The 20,740-nt window shown below is 39.0% G+C and overlaps 1 protein-coding gene across 1 annotated transcript in view; it reads right to left on the bottom strand.

Annotated features, from left to right (window-relative positions):
- fer1l4 (fer-1 like family member 4) overlaps positions 1 to 20,277 on the bottom strand; it is a 30,974-nt gene extending 10,697 nt beyond the window's left edge. Inside the window, exons 1-28 of the mRNA XM_039611848.1 lie at positions 20,100 to 20,277; positions 18,155 to 18,210; positions 13,211 to 13,299; positions 12,519 to 12,618; positions 12,330 to 12,427; positions 12,157 to 12,201; positions 11,262 to 11,426; positions 11,066 to 11,126; positions 9,939 to 10,070; positions 9,798 to 9,860; positions 9,613 to 9,697; positions 9,364 to 9,532; positions 7,956 to 8,133; positions 7,117 to 7,303; positions 6,636 to 6,715; positions 5,601 to 5,726; positions 5,321 to 5,387; positions 4,487 to 4,593; positions 4,024 to 4,132; positions 3,498 to 3,726; positions 2,951 to 3,083; positions 2,761 to 2,861; positions 2,552 to 2,639; positions 2,348 to 2,464; positions 2,085 to 2,237; positions 1,479 to 1,686; positions 1,124 to 1,248; positions 678 to 812 (exon numbers count right to left, since the gene is read on the bottom strand). Coding sequence (XP_039467782.1) covers positions 678 to 812; positions 1,124 to 1,248; positions 1,479 to 1,686; positions 2,085 to 2,237; positions 2,348 to 2,464; positions 2,552 to 2,639; positions 2,761 to 2,861; positions 2,951 to 3,083; positions 3,498 to 3,726; positions 4,024 to 4,132; positions 4,487 to 4,593; positions 5,321 to 5,387; positions 5,601 to 5,726; positions 6,636 to 6,715; positions 7,117 to 7,303; positions 7,956 to 8,133; positions 9,364 to 9,532; positions 9,613 to 9,697; positions 9,798 to 9,860; positions 9,939 to 10,070; positions 11,066 to 11,126; positions 11,262 to 11,426; positions 12,157 to 12,201; positions 12,330 to 12,427; positions 12,519 to 12,618; positions 13,211 to 13,299; positions 18,155 to 18,210; positions 20,100 to 20,178 — 3,285 coding nt within the window. The 5' untranslated portion in view covers positions 20,179 to 20,277. The remainder of the gene's footprint in view (positions 1 to 677; positions 813 to 1,123; positions 1,249 to 1,478; positions 1,687 to 2,084; positions 2,238 to 2,347; positions 2,465 to 2,551; positions 2,640 to 2,760; positions 2,862 to 2,950; positions 3,084 to 3,497; positions 3,727 to 4,023; positions 4,133 to 4,486; positions 4,594 to 5,320; positions 5,388 to 5,600; positions 5,727 to 6,635; positions 6,716 to 7,116; positions 7,304 to 7,955; positions 8,134 to 9,363; positions 9,533 to 9,612; positions 9,698 to 9,797; positions 9,861 to 9,938; positions 10,071 to 11,065; positions 11,127 to 11,261; positions 11,427 to 12,156; positions 12,202 to 12,329; positions 12,428 to 12,518; positions 12,619 to 13,210; positions 13,300 to 18,154; positions 18,211 to 20,099) is intronic.
- Between the last annotated feature and the right edge of the window lie 463 nt (positions 20,278 to 20,740).

Raw genomic sequence — 20,740 nt, 5'->3', positions numbered from 1 at the left:
TCACTCTTGCTGCTGTCCTTGTGTGACAAATCACCCCTGACACTTACTCGACCCACTCCACCCTGCATGCGCTCTCTTCATTGTTTTGGATCATTGACTCCATTTCAAGCTATTCATCTTTACTACCTTTACTCATTCCATCTTCACCTTTCCACATATATTCTGTCTCGCTTCTACTGACTTTCATGCCTCTTCTGCAGGGTATACCTCCACCCTCAAAGGTCCTCTTCCACCTGCTTCATCTGGATAAATCACGTTTTGTTTGGTATTCACTGTGCAAAAATGACCGTGAGCCACTTAGAGCCACTAAATAGGGAACATTTTGTCTACTCTTGGACAAAAGCTACTTATGTTTATGAGAGAAGCAGATAAGCAGTATAAAAGTGGCTTTAATTGATAGGGAAGATTTGTTTCAGACATCAGATGAGTTGGCGGGCTCCAACAAGCTCAAATATAAGAGAAATAACACTTATTTTGAACTGTTTATCATGCAAAGCTACTTTAGTACAGTCCAAGTATATATATGTGGAGCTGGAAATTAGTATATGAATCTGTTATAAACGTATAATCTAAAGTTCTCACTAAGTTTCAGATAATATTTTCTATTTAAAAAAATGAAGCTCATTATTCTATAATTACATTTTATAATAATATAAAAATGAAAAAAATAACATTACCACAGCATCATAGTCGTAGATGTTGATGATGATGAGGGGCGGATCCTGTTGGAGATCCTCTCTCGTTCCCTCAAGCAGGACTCTGTCGAACACCAAGCACTCACACCAGGCAGGAGAGAGTGTGTCTGGCAACATCTATACAAAACATAAACAGTGTGTCACCACTTCTGTGGGCTTCAGGATGACAAATGGCAGGTGCAAGGTTTATGAGCTCTAATAAAAGATGCCATGATAGTATGGGAAAAAAGAAACAGACCAACAGATGACTTTAGTGGCAAGTAAATGTAAAAAAAGACCCAATAAAGATTATCTTTTTTTGTCACCCTTAATTCTCACTTTAGCTCATTTTAGCGTCAACAATGACTTTATTTTGCTGATTCTTGGGTAGAGTTAAATTGTAACATTTGAAACATTGCACTTACAACTGTTAAACCTGTTGTACCTACCCTTGTGACCTGACAGTGTGTGGTGAAGACCACCCTGGCAAAGGGGTCTGACAGGCCATCATCATCTGCAGCCATCAAGCCACGCCCCTGGTACAGGTGACATCGTAGCTGGTAGTACCTGCGGTCTGTAGAGAGAGAACCAAACCAACATGAACCAAACAGCTGAAACTGTACGATCAACAAGTCAAAATAAAAGAAACTACAAGGCTTTTATTCAGTACAAATACAGTACAAATTTCTCCATTTATTGTAGGGAACTTTAAATGTTTGCAAACTCTTGTTCTCTAATAAGACTATTTTTTTTTCACCTGGATGCTAAGCTTCCACCAACATACAGACGTTTCAGCTGACTCACCTTGGCAGGACAGTCCGAGAGGAAGCTTCCTCTTTCCACCCGTGTCGACAAGCCCCCTCTGCTCCTCCTGCTCTCCCATGCCCTCTTCATAAACTGGCACAAAGTCCTCAGGCAGGCAACTGATGACCTCTTTGCTGTACTTGGTAAGACCAAGCCACAGGTAGACCTCAAGTTTCGCAAAGATCTCACTTGCTGGACCTCCCGGAGACTAAAAGGACAGACAGGTAAATGTGATGAAAGAGGAAACATCAGTGACTTTAGAGCGTGACCGTAAGATGAGGTGAATTATCTGTGTTGTTATCAGGTCACTGTTGTGCTTTACCTGTTTGTAAAAGCAAACTTTATTCAACTTTATTCATCCGTTATGAGAGATGGACCTCTACAAAAGTTCTTTGACTTGTCATAATTATTACTGTCATGTTATCTCTGCTATTTTATTTTTTATCGCACCTATATTGTTAATATTATTCGTTTTGACAGATTTGTGTGGTTTCATTGATTTTTTTTCTGTTGACTTTATTTCAAAACAAACTGGCCCGAGTGGTATTACCAGTGCTGGATTTAACTAAAGCAAATTATCATGGGTTTAAGTGATTAAATGGTTACCTTCATGTAAAGAGTGCTGACTTTGCCACAGTCCCGCCCCCTCTGCTCCTCCACCAATGAGAACAGGATGGAGTAGGCCGGGATCCTGACGTAAGCTAGTCGCTTGTTTCCACTCAGTAGCCATATGAAAGCATCTGGGATGGTACTCTGGGGCTGAAGAGAGCAGAGCGTGGGCAGCAGATGTCAGACTTGCAACATATTGTACATAAAGCTATTTTTAACATCTTTTTGGTGACTATCAGTGACATTCTTTGAACTCTGACCTCTACAGCCAGTAGGCGGAGCTTCTTGAGGAGTCTCTTGCTCTCCATTAGCCGCTGTTTGGCAGTCCGTCTTGTAATCCTTCGCCTGGCCCTGACTGCTTGCCTGGCCAGCAGGATCTGGACAAAATAAGACATTCAATCAGCCAGAGAGAAACAGGCAGGTAGATGGTGATGGGTAGAAGAAGGACATGAGAACAGACTCACCAAATTCTTCTTGATGAAGTTCCTTCTGCATTTATCAAGGTTGTTGGGACGCGACTGAGATCTCTTTTCAGAGAAAGCACTGAACTGTCTGCAGAGAGAAAGAAGGGAGAACATTAGAAAAGTGAAAAGACCAAAAGACTAATAAAATCAGATCAGAACAAATTAAACTGAATCATTTCTAATACAGCTTTCAGAAGGAGGACACTGACTTGCAGGAGACCACGAGCTCCAGCAGCACCTCATCCAGTCGCTGCTTCGCTTTACTCCTCGGCCTCCTCAAAAGTTTTTCCACCTCATCGAGACCAATCTCCTAAAAGTAGAGAGAGCACAGATGGCTCTGTATACATAACTTAACATACATAATTTCATTTTTTAAATTGGAAATCCATCGAGTCTCACCAGCCTGTCTGCCATCTTGCTCAGCCAGTTAGCCTGATAGAGACGAAAGCTGTGGTCTTCAAACTGACTCCAGACAAACAAACAAGGCTTCGATTTCACTAATGGGGGATGAAGTTGGAGACACTGGAAAGACCTTAGAGGCCAAAAGACATAATGTAAGTCATGTTAGGGTCACATATAAAAAATTCCTTATACAGGAAAAAAGACACGGGGTTATCATTTGAAGACGTGAGATGACAGAGAATTACATAGGTCACATACATCTACCATCAACACTGTTCATTGGTTAATTCAGTTAATGTGCTGCATGAGTTATAGTATTTGAAGAATGAACTCTACAATATTTATCAGAAGTGTCATCACAGTGTGATTAATTTATTTCTGCAGAAAGTTGTCTAATGCAGAGCTTCTGCCCAGGGATGGACAAAGGATGGGAAGACTTTTTCCAAACAGAAATCATCTTGGATGTTCTTAAGTTACCTTAAGTTAAGGTTAGAAAATTGTGAGATGAACCGTGTCCTAGTTATCTAAAGGTGGCAGAGGTTACCTGCTGTACTCGGTGGGTTGGGGCTTCATGGCAGCAGACACAGATCTGTTCTCAGGTTCAGGACTTTGAACCTCCTCTCGGTCCAACTCGTCCTCTGAATCCAACAGATTCCGAGTCTCTTCGCTTAGATCCTCTCTGCTGCTCCTCAGCTCTTCCCTGCTCCTTCTCAGATCCTCCTTGCTCTGCTTCTTCTTTGACTTCCTAACCTGTACTGCTTTCCCATAATTCCCTGTGAAAAACACATCAGTACCTGGAGTTCAAGGGTTCACAGTTGCAAATAAAATGTGACATTTGAGCCCCAGGCAGCGAAAACTAGAGCGGGCACTGCAACCTGTGGTTTCTTCCTCACAACCACAGAAGGTTTGTCTAGTTATCAATTTACAGGATTTGACTCAATCTCTGATATCAACAATTTACTAAGAAAATAATAATCAGATAAACTATCAGTGAAGATAATATCTAACTGTTGACCCACAGTGACTAAACCAGCAGTTCCCATATCCTGCAAACTGACCACCACATTTACCTATGGAGAGTTCAAAGGTTATTGGTTTGTTTCCTACAGATGGTTCCATCATTGTGACTTCAAACAGAGATGCAAACAGCAGAAACTCCTCCTTCTGTCCCAGGAGACCCTGAGGAGGAAAATAAGAAGAAACTCTGAGGTCTGTGCTATCTTCACCTCAGCCAGGTGATACAACGTTTTAAATAACTTTACTGTCTCAGCATAATGATTATATGTCTAAGATTTTATATAACCTCCCTTAAGTGATGGGCAGAAAATTCCCAACAATTTAAAAATTAAGAAAAATCTTGTATAGTGTGTCGTTCATTTCTCTACATATGTAGACAGACATATGCAGAGAAGGGAAGAGCAGAAACAAAACAATGAGAAAAGATCAAATTTGATCTCAGTGTTGAAAACGGAATTTAAAAAAAATAAATATAGTTAAAATATTCTCAGCTATCACAATGTAATTGGTACTCACCTCTGGGAGAGGGTGGATCTCCTCGACATCCACAGTCGCAGCCTCTGGTACCTCAACACTCGTCTCCCCTGACTCATCAGGTCCACTAGCAGCCTGAGATGCTACTGCTACAAGAAGCAAGCAAAACAAAAGGATTCCTTTATTCTGTACTTCTTTAACAGTTAACCTATTTTTTTTTTTATCCTAACTATACTTTTTGTCATTGGCTTCGATTATCCAGAGTAAATAAAGGAAAACATATTGTGTTAAAAGACAAAACATTTTGTTTCAGCTGAGCTTACAAAGAAGTCTGAGAATATTAGTGAAACAGTTTTGCCCCCAGAATTTATTCTCGTTCACCACAACGGTATTCACTTCCTCTTACTTCAAACTCATTAATGTGCCACCGGGGGAAGTCATAAAGCCCCAATTTTGTTTTCTCAGGCTTCAGACTGTGCTAAATGCACTTTTTTCAACTGTTGAATCTGTATAATGTCAAAGAAAGTGAATAACCCTGATATGGTCATGTCAGGTGCACAGCTTTGCTGTCCCAATCACCTGCTGTCCAGATCTTTTGGTTATGAGATGGGTGAGCCAATCAGTAAGAAGACGGTAGAAGGTGAATCAGTCAGAGGAGGAACTGGGGGTCTGCATCAAGACTCAGTACAAGATAAATAAGGTTTTTTTAAACAAATGAATCACACAAAGTGAGTCCAAGGACAAAAGCAAAGAGCTGAAAATGACTGGAAAAGGTCCCTTCATCTCCAGTGATCTAATTTTTCTTGAAAAAACGCACCTTGGCAGCTTAGTTTTAATTAGCTTTAATTTATTTTCTTTCAGTTTCAGCAGACTGACCTTCCTTCTTATCTTTTTTACTGCTCCTTTTCTTCCTTGATCCCAGCTTACTCAGGGCTCCTTTCACCTTTAAGGACAAAATATAGATTCACAAATGAATTAGTAACGTCATTAATGCAGAAATCAGGCCAGCAATAAAATTAAATAAGATCGTATTATATGTTGTTGTTGAGCTATAAAATCCTGATTAGAGCACAACATCACATAGAAAATAGTGCTGATAAACTGAAGTGTTTGCTAATTGTTTTTGCTGTTACTGAAGTTTCAGCTGTTCAGGTACCTTTCCCAAGGCAGCAGAGCCTGTGTCTGCAGCGATGGCTGAGGGGGAAGAATAGACCTCCATGGAGAGAGCAAGGAGGATTCGGCCACGGTAAAAGAGTCCTTCACCCAGACCCTCATTCAAAGCCTGAAGAAGTGAGCAAAAAATATATCAGTATACATATTGTCATCGTTACATTTTCCCCCTCCACCATTCGCTTTGGAAAGTAATACTAATAGGACACCAGTCCATTAAAAAAAAAACGAGTATTCGCATAGGTCTGCTGCTGAAGCCGTGACCTGCATGCTATAGTTCACATGTACACATAAAACACACAAATGTTAATGTGATAGGGCTGCTAGGTGGGCAAGTTTTGAAGTCTTGAAGAATGTAAGTATGTTAGCACTGGATTTGTCCCTGAACCTTCAGAGAGTGTATTTTATTATTTGTAATTGAATGAAGTGAGGTTGCCAAACCACAGGGACACATTGGGTGGGTTTTTAGATTCCCAATATAGTAATATTCTTCTCCTTCAAAGTAGCATTGCGAAAGCAGTGATGTTTTTATGTTACAAATTAGCGTGAAGTCCTCTAGTTACGATTATTTTAATCCTGCAAGGGCTACATATTATTCCTGCGGATGACTCCACAAGATGCCTGGAGGTTTTAAAAAATTGAAATTTAGAGATGAGATTTATTTGCTTTTTTCCCTCAGGGGTAGGTAAGAAAACTAACTTCAGCCTTGTTTCTGTATGGTGTGTATAAAACTGCAACCAGCAGCAGTTAGCTTAGCATACAAACTGTCAGTAGTTGAAAGTAGCCAATATTATTCTGTCTAAGGACAACACAATTGTAAGTTCTGGGGGGACTGGATGGTAGAGGAGATTTTTTATATATTTTTAGATAAAGCCGGAAGAACTCTTACCATCTTTTTTAGTCTTTGTCCTAAACTAAACTTGCTGAATGAGGAAAACAACAAATATTCATCTCCATCTTATTTTCAGATAGAGAGCAAAATACTGTCTTTCTTAATGCTGGTTTGCTGGATGTATATTACCTGGTGGACATCTCCAAGGGTGGAGTTCTGAGGAGATCCATAAAGGTTAACCCAGCTCGGGCCAAAGGTGGGGTTAAATCCTGCAGACAAAGGAGGGACAGAAATTCTGATGTTTCAATTAATATTACAATACATTTTAGTATAATACATTTTTCAAAATAGCATTTTTCAAATAATGTCAGTATGCCAAACATGTATAGTTGGCTGTATTTAAAAGGGACAAAAACTAAATTTTGTCAATACCTATTGCTTTGCTTAAAACTTTTCAGTTTACCAATAATACAATTTTTAATCATTGATCACAGCTTCCTTGAAGCTTTGTTCCTACCACAAGTGAGCAGGAAGTGTTAAAGTGATAAATACTCAGTTATCTTTGCAGATTAAGATTTGATTTTCAAGTTTTTCATCAATTTTTTATAGAATTAAGGAAAGAAAACATTATGCATTGGTTTATTAATATAGTGTAAATCTGGGGCCGCACCATTCCTGGTGGGGTCAGAAATCTGCTGCAAGTCAAGAAAGTGAGTTGCCAAAGCGATATCTCCCATCTTAGAGTCATCGAGGATCTGAACTTTGATTCGCTGAGCCAGAGGAGGAAACTGTTCAATGAAGGAGATCTCCTCGTTCCAAACTGGGCAGTTGGTGGCAGTGGCAACAGATGTTTCCCCCTGAAAGCAGACACACAGAAAGGTTATAAAATGTGACAACTCCAAACATTGTTATCAAAAACAAAACAACTTAAAAACAGCCTTTTCTGCTTTCCCTTATTTTCTGTGATATATGATACATGGCCAACAATTCAGATAGTGATGTCAGTGTATGTACAAGTAAACCCTGCAAGCTGAAGGGAGGCCTTAGACTGCTGTAAACATTCAATATCAGACAGTTCTTTCTACTCCTGGTTCTGTATTTATTCAGTCAGAAGGAACATCCCTAATATGGTCAAGGTTAGGCTGTCAGTATGAAAGCCCAACCTGCAGGCTGTCCAGACCTTCTGTTTGTGGAGGTGAAGTAATTAGAAAAAATTTGGGTTGAAGGGGGAGGAGCTAAGCAAGCCCAGTAAAATGTAGGTAAGGATGATTTTAATCTCTAAAGCTACTCTAGCAAAATCCAAAACTAAACAGTCAATTCTAGAACTGACCTATGAATATTATAAAGCTCTTAGTAAACATCCTGTTTGTGTTTTTCTTGCAGATGTGACAATAGCACAAACCAAAGTTTGGTACACAAGTTGAAATGCAGTAAAAATTTGTTTCAGCAACGCTTCTGAACCAGCGCTCAGAGCACAAACAACATTTGTACATTTATATATCTGAGTACCTGTTGGCCAGCGAAGGTCACCTTCACATAGGGGTCAATGAATACAGTCCTGTCAGTGACAGACACAAAGGCCATTAGCCCCGCCTCCATGGTGGGCAAACCCTCGGCCCTGTAGATCCGGACACGGAACCGAGCCCAGGGGCGCTCAGAAGGCATACCACGAGGAAGCAGCAAGTTCCTGCAGGAAAAACCCAACATCAAAACCCACTGATCATGTGTGCTGTATGTTTTTATCAATCTCAGATTCAATAGGTAGTTCGCAAAAACGAGATCTGCTTTTTTGTTTTGCTGAGATTTGTTACGGCCATAAGTTTAGTGGTTGAACTCATGACAAAAGTTAGTAAACTGGACTCTTTAGAATAAAGAGCAAAATTACTAGTAAGACAGACAACCCCATCTCATGACGTCATCTAAACACAGTGAATTGTGAAGTTTAGAAAGAAATAACTTGGTTTTATCCCTTCTCTATGTTCAGATATCCTTGGGCAACATACTGAAACACATTATTTTACAGGGAGTTCACCAGGGCTCAGTCCTAGAACCTCTTTTATTTCATACTTAAGTGCTTCCATTAGGTAAATTATCCAGAACAATAAGAGGTGGTGTTAATTTATTTGTGCCCACACTTGATTTTAGGGCTGTGTTGGCCTTGTTAAGTCATAATCTCTGCATTCACGTCTGTTTTATTATGTTAAACAGGAAGCAATTGTATTTTTCTTTCACTTCTGTCACTTTACACCAATGCATGCTCAAATTAGGGGGTTTTAAACATGAGGTTAGCAAATGTGGAAATGATTCCATTAAGGTAAAAACGGGCTTTAGACTGCTCTAAACACTCAGTTTCAGGCCGTTTTTAGCTCGGTTGGCCCAAGGACTGCTATGCCGTGGCAAGCTACAATTCACAAAAATCACTGCTCTTCCTGCAGCACTGCTCAGAATTACTCAAACACAGAATGACTTGAGGTCCTCACTGCCACATTTTTAATTTCATCACTGAATTCTGATGGGTCATGAGCCAGATGAGCGAGATGACTTATTGGTTCCTTGTCTTGGCTTGGCATGATGCCAGTGAAAGCAGCAGAGTGCAGCCAATACAATCATTTCTGTGAATACAGAAGCCCAACGCACCTGCTTTTCAAACCGTTTGCTTATGAGGGGCAACAATAAGGCCATGTATAAAGGAAGGTTGAGGGCGAAGGGAACTAAAACTGCTTGTTTCAGACAAACAATGAATTGTTGCCTAATAATAAAAGTATCAAACTAGAAATGACAGGTTCTCTTTACATCTTCTGTTTTTTATGTTATTGGTATTGATTGTTTTTACAATGATAGGGACTAATCTTGTCTGAAATAAAGGTGAATAAGACATGAGGACTAATTATGATTCCAATACGGCGTTAGAACTGACTTTTCAATGTCTTCGGAGGCTCCAGACGAGGAGGACGGTGGCAGACTGGGCATGCTCAGAGTATCCCCCTTCATTAGCACATTGAGGCTGGCCTTGACATAACCTTTGATCCCTGACCTCGTATCTGCAGGATCGGTGAGAGGAGCCCACTTCTGGTAGAAGCGGTGGTCTGGAGAGGCAGAGAGAAAAGAGGTCAGTGAGTACTGCAGTAGTCAGATCAGAGTACCACACCGTGAGAAGTACTTATACCTGGCTGGTTGTACACGGTAGATATGTCAATCTTGAAGGTTCCAATGTGGGTCAACAGGAAGGCCAAAGTCCGCCTGTGGAACACCTGAGAGGAAGTAACATCACAGGTGTTCACTTGGCCATACCCTCAAGTATGTCACCATGGAAACAGCATTAGAGACAATTGGAAAATTAATAGAGCTGACCTTTATCTCTATGACTTTATCAAGGAAAGTCTGTGGAGCCTCCTGAAAGTCGAACTGGAAGTTCTGAAAGAACAGAAAAAAAACTGTGATGGACTCTACTGCAGTCTACTGTGTTCTGTTCTTATCTCCACTCCACTGTACCTCGTTGTAGAACGGACAATTGGTGGATTTCTGCGTTGCTGTGTGTCTTTTCTGGTTTCCTACGCTGATGAAAACTGCAGGGTTGATGTTCACTCCAACCAGCTTCTGGGCCTCGAGGATGTTCACATTTACCTGTACACACACACACACACACACACACACACACACACACACACACACACACACACACACACACACACACACACACACAATTCAGATTTATGGTCTTTATAGTGTGTAATGATAGAGGACTGAGTGATTTACAGGTCTATCTGTTGACTTTATCTAAAGCACGGGGTGTTAAACGTAAGGCTCAGGGGCCAGAATTGGCCTGACAGAAAGACTCAAATCCGGCCCACTGGAGTGTTTTTTAAAATGTGAAGGAGGGCACAGATTTTGGACTTTTAACTGTTTCACAGGTTTTACAGGTTCTCCCACTGATAAAGACCATTCATAAAACACCAAACTAACAGATAAACAATAACACAAAAATTTCTATATTACCAATATTTTCTATGTATGATTTATTAATTATGAAATACTCTGACAGATTGGATGGCAGTCTAATACTCCCCATTTTCACTTTTTTTGTCTCATCAGAGTGAAATATTTATTGTACTCTACATTATAAATCTCCACTAATTTAACCAGCTAACTGCAAACTGTGTCCCTCTGCTCTGTTCTACTAAATCTATTAAATTGTTTATCTTTTAATTAATGGCTACCTGGGACAGGGTCCCCAACACCTTCCCAGAGAACGTACGGAGGAAAACTTACTTAATTGGGGTTGTCATATTTTAGTTTATGGGCTATGTGCATCCCATTTTGATGGCAAGGTAGCCCGATGAGTAAGACCATTACATAAAAAGTGTAAGAAATGTGTTTTTGCTTTATGGTATGTAAAGAAGTAAACCAAAACAGATAATAAAAATATTAACTCCAATATTCTAAAATACACTCAAAAGTTCCTTTTCCTACAGGTTTCTGTCTTTGCAAAGCCAGGCAGTTGGCCGGATTGGACCCATCTTGAGAACAGGTTGTGGTCTGCGTGCCGCATGTTTGGCATCCCTGACCTAAAACTGGCCTGTAAAAACCAGCCTCAGAAATAAATAGCTGAATGAACTCACTTGGAAGCTCTGGACTCTGGGCATCGCTCCAACAGAACTTTTAGACAGCGGCCTGCAACGACTGCGCACGCACACACACACACACGCGCACGCACGCACAAACACACACACGCACATAAAACAGCAGACAGTAATCATTTCAACTTCACTCAGATAAGCTACAGGTAGTATAACATAGAGAGGTAACCTGATTTACCTCAGCAGAGAAGTAAAGATGATGTTCGAAGCCTCCATGTCCATCACGTCATCATCGTAATCATCATCATCATCATCCTCGTCTTCCTCGTCCCTCGGAAGCAGACTCTGCCCCAGGCGCCGAGCCTCTCTGTCCAACTGATCGAGGCGGCCGATTGTCCGCTGCCTGATGGGAAAATATGAGACACAGTGACAAACTCAACCACGATTTACAGGAACGTTATTCCAGCAGTGCACAGGCTTGGACTAGAGTGAGACCCGTGAATGGTCAGAGAGGATTGCCACACTTTTGTGAAAAATAATAATAACAATTAACACGGACTTACAAAGTGTTTCCTAGTTTGAATAAAAGCCACATATCAAAGATAAGCATGCAGACACATAGGGTCACACATTCATTCTAACATACACACTTCTATACACACGAAAAGGAGGCAAAGTGTGACTCAAAATAATGAAGGAAAGATTAAGGGAAAGCATGAGGAAGATGACATTATCATAGACCTATGACCTCCACAGAGGGAGGGGTCGAGGTGGATGGAAGCAGAGATTAATTAACCATCAAGCCTGAGATGATTTTCTTGTTTTTTCTTTTTCTTTGTTTTGTATTTGTGGTATCTTTGGGTTTTATGTTTGTTTGTCTGTTTGAATGTATCAGTGACTCTTTAAATATTTATTTTCTTTTGTTTTATTTTTAATATGCTATTATGCATGTGAAGCCCATTAAATCTTTATGCATGATACATTGGGTTATAAAAATAAATAAACTGACATTACTGTAGACTGACTGCTTGATAAAAGCTTGAATATTTAATGAATCAGAGTTTTACTCTATGTACAGAGCAGCTTTGGTATCAGCTCAGTTTAAAGATTGTGTAAGTGATGTTAATTCTCACCCTTCAATGTCATCAGCTCCTTCATTTCTGATGACCAGAGTTGATCTGAAGAACAAAAGAACAAAACTAGTCAAGCTAAAACCATCTTGCAGTGGCCGCTTTCATAAAACAGGTCTTTACTGCAGATGAGATTTAAAAAAAAAAGATTTTTCTGTCCAGCATATATTACTTACTCATCCTTTTCTTCATCTATGCTCAGAAAGTCCCGTCCATCCCAGGTTCCTGCGGTTCCTTCAAGTGGATGAAACCGAATTTCCAGCTCTATGTAGATCTACAGAAAGAAGGAAATGTAACCAGAGATAAGTGTTTGCATTTAAAATCCAGACTTTCATAAAGCACGGTGTGTGATTGTGCGTCCTTACATCAGTCAGGCTGTAGCTGGCATCGGTGAGCGGTTCCCGTACTACCAACCTCCCAGAAGTCACGACATGCTGGAGGCTGATGATCAGCTTCCCGAGTAGTCTACAAAAACAAACTTTCAGTATAACTTACACAACAGCATTTGGTATGTACGCTTAAAAATACAATTTAGTCAATATAGAGAAAGTAAAAATGTACAAACATGTCAAAACTGAATTTCTTTTTCTTTTTACTCTCCAACTAACACCACCGGTGCTTTTTCTCACATCTTATTCATGGAGCAACTGCAGGGCTGAATAACAATAATTAGCAAATCTGTGCCTGTTCATTGCACAGATCATGGATGGAAGGATGCTAATCAGGCTTGCTAGGGTTAGCATTCCACCCTCTCATCCAAATAAGATCATTTCTGTGTATATAATCTATGTTATTAGGTCCTCCCAGCAGAGACGTGTGAGTGTTCATCATAATAATTGAAAGCACCCCATAAACTCACCAAGGACTTACCTCTTACTATTAATTATCATTATTAATTACTATTTCATGACGACAAATTGATAACAAGATGTGATGATGAAGCTTTTGTTAAGCTGTTGGATGAGTGTGTGTGTGTGTGTGTGTGTGTGTGTGTGTGTGTGTGTGTGTGTGTGTGTGTGTGTGTGTGTGTGTGTGTGTGTGTGTGTGTGTGTGTTACCTGTTAGAGAAGAATTTACTGCAGTTGTAAACGCTGACAGTCAAAACTTCAGTACTGATCTCTTTACCGTAGTGAGGCCATCGGAAATGCTGCAAGTACACAGACACAGATCATTTCTATCATTCTGCTGGTAGAAATCTACATGAAAAAACAGTTTTACACAGTTTTACACTTATACTGAGCTGATTTCATTTAAAACATTACACATTAATCAGTCTTTCAGTGCCATTTTGGAGGCAGTGATTGAACCAAAAAACCCAAGAAGTCTGAGTAAAGTCCAGAAAAACTGGAAACAAGAAGGGAAAAAACATGGCACTTTGAGTCAAAAATCTGGGTTAAGTGATTTTTTTAAGTTTTAGAAAAAAATTTTTTTGAATTTCTTTCAATTGAAGTCACTCAGAATTTTTAAAAATAATATTTATCCCAAAGAAAAGAAAGCTGTACCTCATATCATTGTAAAAATAAATAATACATCCATAAAACCATAACTGAAGCCTATTGGGGTGGGAATAGTTTAGGAGTTGGGATGGATTTGGGATGGATTTTTTTTTGTACGAGAATATATTTGAAAATTCAATAAAGAGATGTGAAAAAGTAAGGAAAAATAAAATAAAACCACTCCATCTTTGTGCCAAATCATCTTCATATTCTTGGTTTACACATTTGTTGTGTAAAACATCGTAACAGCTACTGTTGTAATGCCTCCAGTGCCCAATTTTTCAGACACACTGCTTGTATCTGAAGCATAGATATAAGCAAAAGGTGGTTCTATGATGCAGTTTGACAATTAAGTCATGATTTTTAATTAGCAGGCAGGGATTCTCAGATAAAAGTCATAAAGGAACAAATCTGTCAGGATTCATCACTGATCATGATTCACAGTTATTTAGCTTCATTTATTTATAAAAGTTCAGTTTTTATTTCAAATGTTAATATTTCAGTTTTCTCAGCCATGACATCTTGTAATTGTTGTACTAAAAGAATTTGAGCCTTAAACAAATAGAAAAATTAAATCTAGATCCAGGAAGGAACTTTGGACATTTTCCACTTCAGCTGTTAATCATGGTGTGGCAGACACACAGAGATACACTCACCCGGTCACACCTGAAGAACAAACAGATGTCTGACTCAGAAGCAAAGAAATATTTACTCAGATACTCATAATCACGTCACAAGAGGTTCCTGTATTACTTTATCAACAAACAGGAGGTTATGTAATGAGACTGAGGCTTTCACTCTGCTTTCTTTTTTTATCTTTGAAATCACGCAATAGTTTTTCTTAATTTTTTAATGTATTTATTGACAGAAAGGACTTTCAAAGTACTTCCAAAATCAATCAAAGAAGAAACAATAAGAGGGAAAAAGAAAAAAACTAATAAGTCAGTAGATACAGAATCAAGAGATGGGAGAACATGAATGGGGGACACTGTCTGGAGACGGGGATTATAATGAGCTATGAGGGGGCAGGAAGGCTTTCCACATGTTGTGGGATTTGCCTTGGAGAGAATGGTTGATCGTATCGAGTTTAAGAAAAGACATTGTATCACGGAGCCATTGCATATGGGAGGGAGCATTGCTGAGTGGGAATAGGTGTCATGTTGCCAATAATGAGGTGAGATCTCCATCTGACTGGTGGAGAATCGTTTGTCGGCGATAGTCAAGTTTAAAGAGAGTATTTTTGACACTGTGTCACAGCAATGCTGCCAAAATCTCTGCTGCCCAGAAATGTTGGCAGGTGCTTCATTAGAAACTTGTATTCTGCATAGTGTGATTGTATTTCTCCAACATAAGAGCAAATCCTTTTAGTAAATGGCTGATTTTTATGGCAAACATTTACATCCAGGAGTTTCTAAACTGACATTTGGCAGAGATATATCCTCTTAGAAAAATGTCTTTTGGATGAATATTGTAAGCACTCATTTCTTTAAAGCAAGTCAGAGCTGCTGCCAGTTATTAAATATTTATAATACAATTTTGACTTTTGTACTTTTATAAATGTAATAATATTTTTCTTTTTAAACTAAAGCATGCGCATGTTGGATGTAAAAGCCCAATTAGGGGCATTGGTTGGAAATTAACAGCTCTCTGTGCAGTACAAGAGTGCCATGCTCTGTGCTGGAAACGTGTTAAACTGAAGTGTGGGCATTAAAACAAATATTTAAATTAAAAAAAAGAATAGAATAATGCATAATATAAAAAATAATAAATATCCATTCTCTTCCGCTCTCAGGGTCACGGGGGTGCTGGAGCCTATCCCAGCTATCTTAGGGCGAGAGACAGGGTACACCCTGGACAGGTCGCCAGTCTGCCACAGGGCTAAGATATAAAGACAGACAACCATTCACACTCAAATACACACCTATGGGCAATTTAGATTTACCAATTAACCTATCCCCACTAACTGCATGTCTCTGGACTGAGGGAGGAAGCCGGAGTATCCGGAGATAACCCACGCAAATGTGGGTAGCACATGCAAACTCCACAAAGAAAGACTCCAGCCTGGTGGTGGAATTGAACTCAGGACCTCCTTGCTGCGAGGCAACAGTGCTAACCACTGTGCTGCCCAATTAATAAATAAACATCATTAAAATATTATAAACATTCTTTATTTTAGTAGCTCTCCAATCAAAATACTTTTAATCCTTAAAACCCCGTAAATATTTCTGGTTTTGGCATTTATTTCTGATTACCCCGTGGTCATGGTTCCCATTTAAGAACTTCGGTCGGATGGCTTTTCTTGCAGCCTTCTGTGCTCTCAAAACACAAGTAACTAGAATAAGGTGCCCGTTGCTGTCTTCATACCCAGAATGTATAATTGATGGTGTTTGCTTTCTTTTTCAAATATGTTTTCTGCCTCTGTGCACTAAAATGTTCTTGTCTTCCTTCTATGTCATGAAATATTTCATAGACCAGCAAAGAATCTCTGCACGAGTTTCTCGGTTTGGTAGTTTGTCTGCTGTGTTGAATCTCCTCATGTCTTATGACATTTTATTCACACAATAATGTCCTTTTGTTAAACCCTTTTCTTTTCTCTGCTGTAATTTTGTTTGAAAAAAAAAAAAAGTCTCCTGTTTTGTGCGAACTCATTATAAAAGCCGCCTTGCAGCAGCTCAATAAAATGCCAAACATACATGCCATACAGTTAAAGTGTTGGACGTTTTGGTTTTGGTCATAAATGACAGCTTTAGATAAATTCAAACTATGACTGGATTACAAAGACGCGAATGGTAGTTACATCCCTGAGAACTAATTAGATTTAACTAAACAACACAGCCTCTCTGCATGTTGTCTGTACCAAATGTCACAAGATTACAAGCAGAATTTGTTGATGTTGGTTTGGTTTGTAAACCAAAACTATCAGTCCAGTGTTGTAGTTCAGTCTAGGATTGGATGGGCTGTTATGTCTATCAAAACCTTCATGTTGAGTTGCTGTTTAGATATTTTAGACCTGATCAGTGTGGCGAACCAACCAGCTAACAGACCCTGAGCCATGCCAGGAGGATGGATTCATCTATCGTCCATCACATCTGTCTTAACAGAGTGAAGCAGATTAAGGTCAATTCATGCCAGTAGCAGGCGTGTGTGCTGAAGGAGTGGCTGTGTGTGTGCACTATAGGAGGGGTACACTCTCATATCAGCTTAATTAAAATAGTTTCAATCTGTAGCAGGCAAACAGCAGCAGCCACCAGCTCCAACCCGCGCACAGCGCTTCTGTCTTTGTGAGGACCCTCACCCTGACCATTTACCTCCTCTTAAAACCAAGTCTGACGTGTCAAACAGCCCTCTGGAAGTAAAACTTGGTCCTGACAAAGATAAACAAAGAAGTACAGACCAGAACAGACAGAAAGGATGAAAATCATTTGCTCTGAAATCTCAATTGCTCTCACTTACTAACAGTGTGTATGCACAAACCTGTGCATAAATCATGTGTATGAGGGAATGAAGGCTAATCTCTGCACTCCCATCTGAACAGACATCTCTTTAAACGCCAGAGTCACACGAGAAACGAGCGATCGATACTGATGCCTCCCTTTGATTTGTGGCCTCCTATTTAGAAAATGCAAGCTAAGCTTTTGGCCGGTCTCGTCACGCTTTTGTTTTTGTTTTGTTTGTTTTTCAATCAGACACAACTAACTTTTGGATCTGAATTGAGAAACTGAGAGCATGGTATGTTTATAAAGTACCAGCTTCTCCATCGCAATTTTGTTACAGCTATATTAACCCCTGCTTTAATCTAACTTACGAATTAAATATCTCGCTGTGTTGAGGAAGACTTTAAAATACAGACTGAGAACAGAAACTCCATAGTAAAGTCATAATATGATTTAGCGTCATTGTTTTATAGACAGTCTCGTATCTTCGTGCAACCAGAGGAGTCGCCCCCTGGAGATCATTAGAGAAAAATGCAGGTTTCAAGGAATTGGGCTTGCTTTTCAGACCTGGACGCTAGAATTGTGGTTATAGTTTGTAGATAGTTTGGGACATCAGATTTATCAGGTAACTATACATCTGGGGACTTTGGGAACAAGTAAGCTAGCCTGGTAACTTTAGACTCTGGAGGTAACAGATCATTTCTGAGGACTTCCTGTGTAGCTAAAGGCCAACATTTCAACTTCTGTTCTCCACTCATTGTTTACAAATACAGATACATATTTTGATAAAAAGCAACTGGTTATCTGGTGCATTTCTTCTAATTCCATCTTTCTTTTGATCTCTGCATAGACCATTTACCCAAATCCAACTAATGCCTGTGATTGTTCAATTGCACTCAGAAAACAAGAAAAAAGCAGATGGAAACCAGAAAGCTTCCAGCACCAAAAATCCTTTGGTTAATGATTTTAAATGTTCATTAATGTTTCTGCAGAATATCCTTATAGGAATACATCCAGCTGGTGCTTTTCTGAATGACATGAGCATGTCCATAGCATAATATGGTTTACTGACCTCATTGAAGATAGCCACATTCTCACACTGCAGGACTCTGGTTTTGTGGGTGAAGTCTGAAGGAAAGACAGACAGACTGTGATTTGTCTGCACACTGTGAGTTAAACTTACCTCAAACACTCTTTAAAACATGGAGAGTTTAAACAGAAACAACCAGCGTGGAGTTGAAATTCATAAAGAAAGTGGATAAATTATTAAGATTTGTTTTTAAATTAAACATAGCAATAAAACAATACTGCCTTGTCTAATGTTCCGCTTTGTGGCTAAGTTTTTTTGTTTTTTGCTTTGTATTTACGTGTTTCTTTCTTCTTAAAAAAAAGAAGTTTAATTCAATAACTTGCTGAGAACCTTTTGAGGAACTGAACAAAGCCATTTTCATCATTTCAAGCTGCAAGATTTCAGAAAAAAATGTACCTCATTGTTTTTTTGCACAGAAATGAGTGAACCTAATCTTAAATATGTTTTAATTTAAACTATCTGACAACATTTACAAATACAGCTTTAATGACTATTCAATTCAAAGTAATGTAAATTGCATTATTTTAATAATTACAATAATTATATATAATATATATAATAAATATATTTTGTCCAAAAACTCAATCACTGTTAATTATTTTAACTTCATCGTCATCATAGTATGAATTATTACAAAGCCAAACCAGATCAGTTGTTACAATGAGATAATAAACAGTTTGTAAGATTATGAAAAATTATAAAGATCTTACAAAAAAGCACCAACTCAAGTACAGCAATGTTTTATTTACACGTTAATGCATCAATAAAACACTCTAAAACCAGTTTATAATGGTGTGGTGGTCACAGTTACCCAAATACTTTAAATGCACATCCTTTACTTCTAATTGAATCCCTGATAATATACGCATCAGCATCTGAATACTTCACCTCTGCAGTGTAGGGACTATACGTGTACATGTGTAGCAATTTAATGTTTGTTCAGATGCTGACAAATAAACTTTTCTGTACGCCGTAATGAAAAGACCATCACAGAGTATACTTTAACGCTCTTCTAAGCACAGCCTTAAAGTTGATTTAAGCACCGCGCTTTCTGTTTTGCACCAGTACAGCTGCTGGCAATAATGAAAAGATAAGCTGGTTTCAGTCAAGACTGAAGTTGGCTTCGGACCACATCAAAAAATCATCACTAGATATCAAGAAAAACTAGATAAAATTGGGTTTAAAAAAAAAAAAAAAAACTGGAAATGTGAACCTAAACAATAAACATCATCCTTGTGTAGTTTAATGCTTATTTAATCCCGTCAATCATATGAGTTTCTACGTGTTTTTAATCGTCATCTGAGCTTCATGTCTGACTTTCTTATTTGTTCACTGCATGAAATTTTCTCAGCTTAAAAATAAACAAAATAAATAAATCTCCACATGCCAGCAGTGTTAAAATAACTTTTCACTTGTTCCAGTTGCTACATCTGTTTGTACTTTGTGTATTTGTTCCCGTTTGTCCTCCTCTTACCAGTATCCCTCCAGAGGAAGTGAAGCAGAACAAAATCAAGCCTTGGCTGAAGTTTAAAAAAAAACAGTTTCTTTCTAACGTCAGAGTCTCAAATGTAAACAGAGGATGTAACGCAGTGACAATGAACTCTACATTACTCTGCCACCACAATAAAACCCATAATTACAAATCAGTAATGCAGCATTTAAATATAATACTCTGGATTTACTTGTTTTAAATTATTGGCACTTTTCTGCTAGTTTTTATTCTTTCAGTATTTTTACATTGCTGTATTTTTACAGTTTGGTACTTTTACATATGTTGACATAAGGCTAACATGCGTATTCTAAGACAATAAAAGTTCAATGAAGCAAACCAAGAACACAGATCATGTGTGTCCTCACACTTTTGTTTCACTTAATGTGCCAAAGAGACCAAAGGTGTGTGTGGACATTGCTACTGTGTGTTACCGACCTCTGAAGCAGAGTTCGACCTTTCTGTCAGATCGTCCTGGTAGGTTAAAGATCCTCTTCAGATTCACAGTGATGGACATGATAACAGACACCTGTTTTCTGTCTATCTACATCATGTCTTTATGAAGTCGGCTCATTGCTTCTTCTCCGTCTTCTCTCTTCAGCGGTATGAAACTGTGTGTGTGACTGTACAGTTAGTCTTGTTAAAATGTGTGTGTGTGTGTGTAGGGCAGGTCCTTTTAAATGTTTGAGAAAGCAAATACAGTTGCTCAACTAGTTTCCTCCTCAGAAAGCACACACACCAGGCTTCTGCAGCGTTCACCTGCACCCTGTTCAAGGAAGCAGTTTTAACTTCGAGTCGATGAAGTCTATGATGGGGAAACAAATGTGTGATTCCAGCACAGCTGATCAGATCGTTTTACCAGCTCTGAGTGTGCTCGACTGAATATTAAGAGCAAAGCCTCCATTTCAACCCCATGGAGCTGAAATATGAACGTCAGTATGTTTGTGTGAGAAATCATTCATGCTGAGAGGTAGACTAGCTAAACAAACACAGTCATCCTTCTCTCAGTAAGTAAAGATAAGAAGAAAATGACGGTTTTACAAGAACAGCAGCAGGTCTTCCAATGAAACACAAAAACC

Source organism: Oreochromis aureus, linkage group 5 (assembly GCF_013358895.1).
Source record: "Oreochromis aureus strain Israel breed Guangdong linkage group 5, ZZ_aureus, whole genome shotgun sequence".
In the NCBI taxonomy this organism is placed as follows: Eukaryota; Metazoa; Chordata; class Actinopteri; order Cichliformes; family Cichlidae; genus Oreochromis; species Oreochromis aureus.
Note: the sequence above shows the minus strand (reverse complement) of the source record. Positions and strands in the feature narration are given on the sequence as shown.